The sequence below is a fragment of the Pygoscelis adeliae genome, unplaced genomic scaffold (assembly GCF_000699105.1).
Source record: "Pygoscelis adeliae isolate BGI_AS28 unplaced genomic scaffold, ASM69910v1 Scaffold14, whole genome shotgun sequence".
NCBI classification, from domain to species: domain Eukaryota; kingdom Metazoa; phylum Chordata; class Aves; order Sphenisciformes; family Spheniscidae; genus Pygoscelis; species Pygoscelis adeliae.
In genome coordinates, this window is record NW_008825109.1 from 12013387 (window position 1) to 12014639 (window position 1253).

General features: G+C 38.1%; 1 protein-coding gene across 1 annotated transcript in view; it reads right to left on the reverse strand.

Annotated features, from left to right (window-relative positions):
- The window catches only part of SAMSN1 (SAM domain, SH3 domain and nuclear localization signals 1), a 37665-nt gene extending 36641 nt beyond the window's left edge, over window positions 1–1024 (reverse strand). The window contains exon 1 of the mRNA XM_009327787.1: window positions 896–1024. Coding sequence (XP_009326062.1) covers window positions 896–952 — 57 coding nt within the window. The 5' untranslated portion in view covers window positions 953–1024. The remainder of the gene's footprint in view (window positions 1–895) is intronic.
- Window positions 1025–1253: the final 229 nt, after the last annotated feature.

Consider the following 1253-nt stretch of genomic DNA (forward strand, 5'->3'; position numbering starts at 1 on the left):
AAACAGTGTCTGCAATAATATTTAGGGCCCAGAAATAACAAAGTGAGGTGTATTTCCAAACAATGAGAAGATGGGTCTGTAAACTAGGAGACAGTGAGTTACTGAGAGCAGAGATATACTAAAAGGCTTTTCTAATCTTTTATTTAAATTTTCAGCATTGGCAAATTGAAATAGAAATGGATACTGGTGCGCTCAGGTCTAGCAGTAACCATTTCTCTTCAGGCTTACAATAGACTTGCAAAGGTCGTTCTGCACCCAGTCCAGGGACTGAAAATAAATTTCCAGCACAGGGCACATACTTATGCATCTTGCAAAATGCTCACTTTCTTTCTTGCAATTCCAGATTGTGGAAAGTGTCCAGTGTAGCATATTATCAATTTATTGAGAGTATTTATTTCAGGCTGAAAGTATAATAATTCCCAGAAAAGTGAAGATGACAAACACTGATTGCCAAGTACCCTCTCCTCCTTCGGTTATGATGATGCAGAAGCAAATTTATTAAAATAAGGAAGAAATTTAATAGCTTTTCTAATTCTTCACTGATTCTCACACGCTTTTGTGGGACATCATCAGTTTATCATAGATGAAAGGCAGAGAGGGGATTTTTGTGAGCCCGCCTGTTAAAAGACTGATGCAGAGCATATAACAATAGACAAAGTCCAGTACCAGGACTCTTTAGCAGAGCTATAGCAGCTTCACAGTGATGATTCCTTGAATTGGATCATTACTTTTCTAAAGTGAGTATATACAAATAGATTCCTGAGATTATACCACCGAGGCACTTGCTAGCACATCAGGAAATCCGGAAGCTAGGATTTAAAAGGAAATCCTCCTTTTAAAAATTGTTAAGAATTCCTGTTATTATTCATTGACAATAAAAATTAAACATTCTTACCTTTGGCTTTTGACTTTTCTCCTTATCAGACACGTTAGATGGTTTTCTCTTCAACATTTTTAATTCAAGTTTATCCAGCTGATGTGCAACTGCTACTAGCTTGTAACCAAACTAAGTACAACAAAGTGTGCTGCACAAGTGTACATCAGTTATGCAGTTCCTTATTCTATCAGGATGTGACTTCATGCAGCTGCTTTGCGGCATGGGTGAGAGAGATGAAATCTTTGTTTGGGGAGGGAGTGAGGAAGGAGGGGAGGAAGTGACGGGGAAAAGAAAGAGAGAGGTGCACTAAGGAGATGAGTTGAAAATGAGGAAAGGGTTCAGAGTGAGAAATGCTTTAAGACTTATCTCCTTCTAT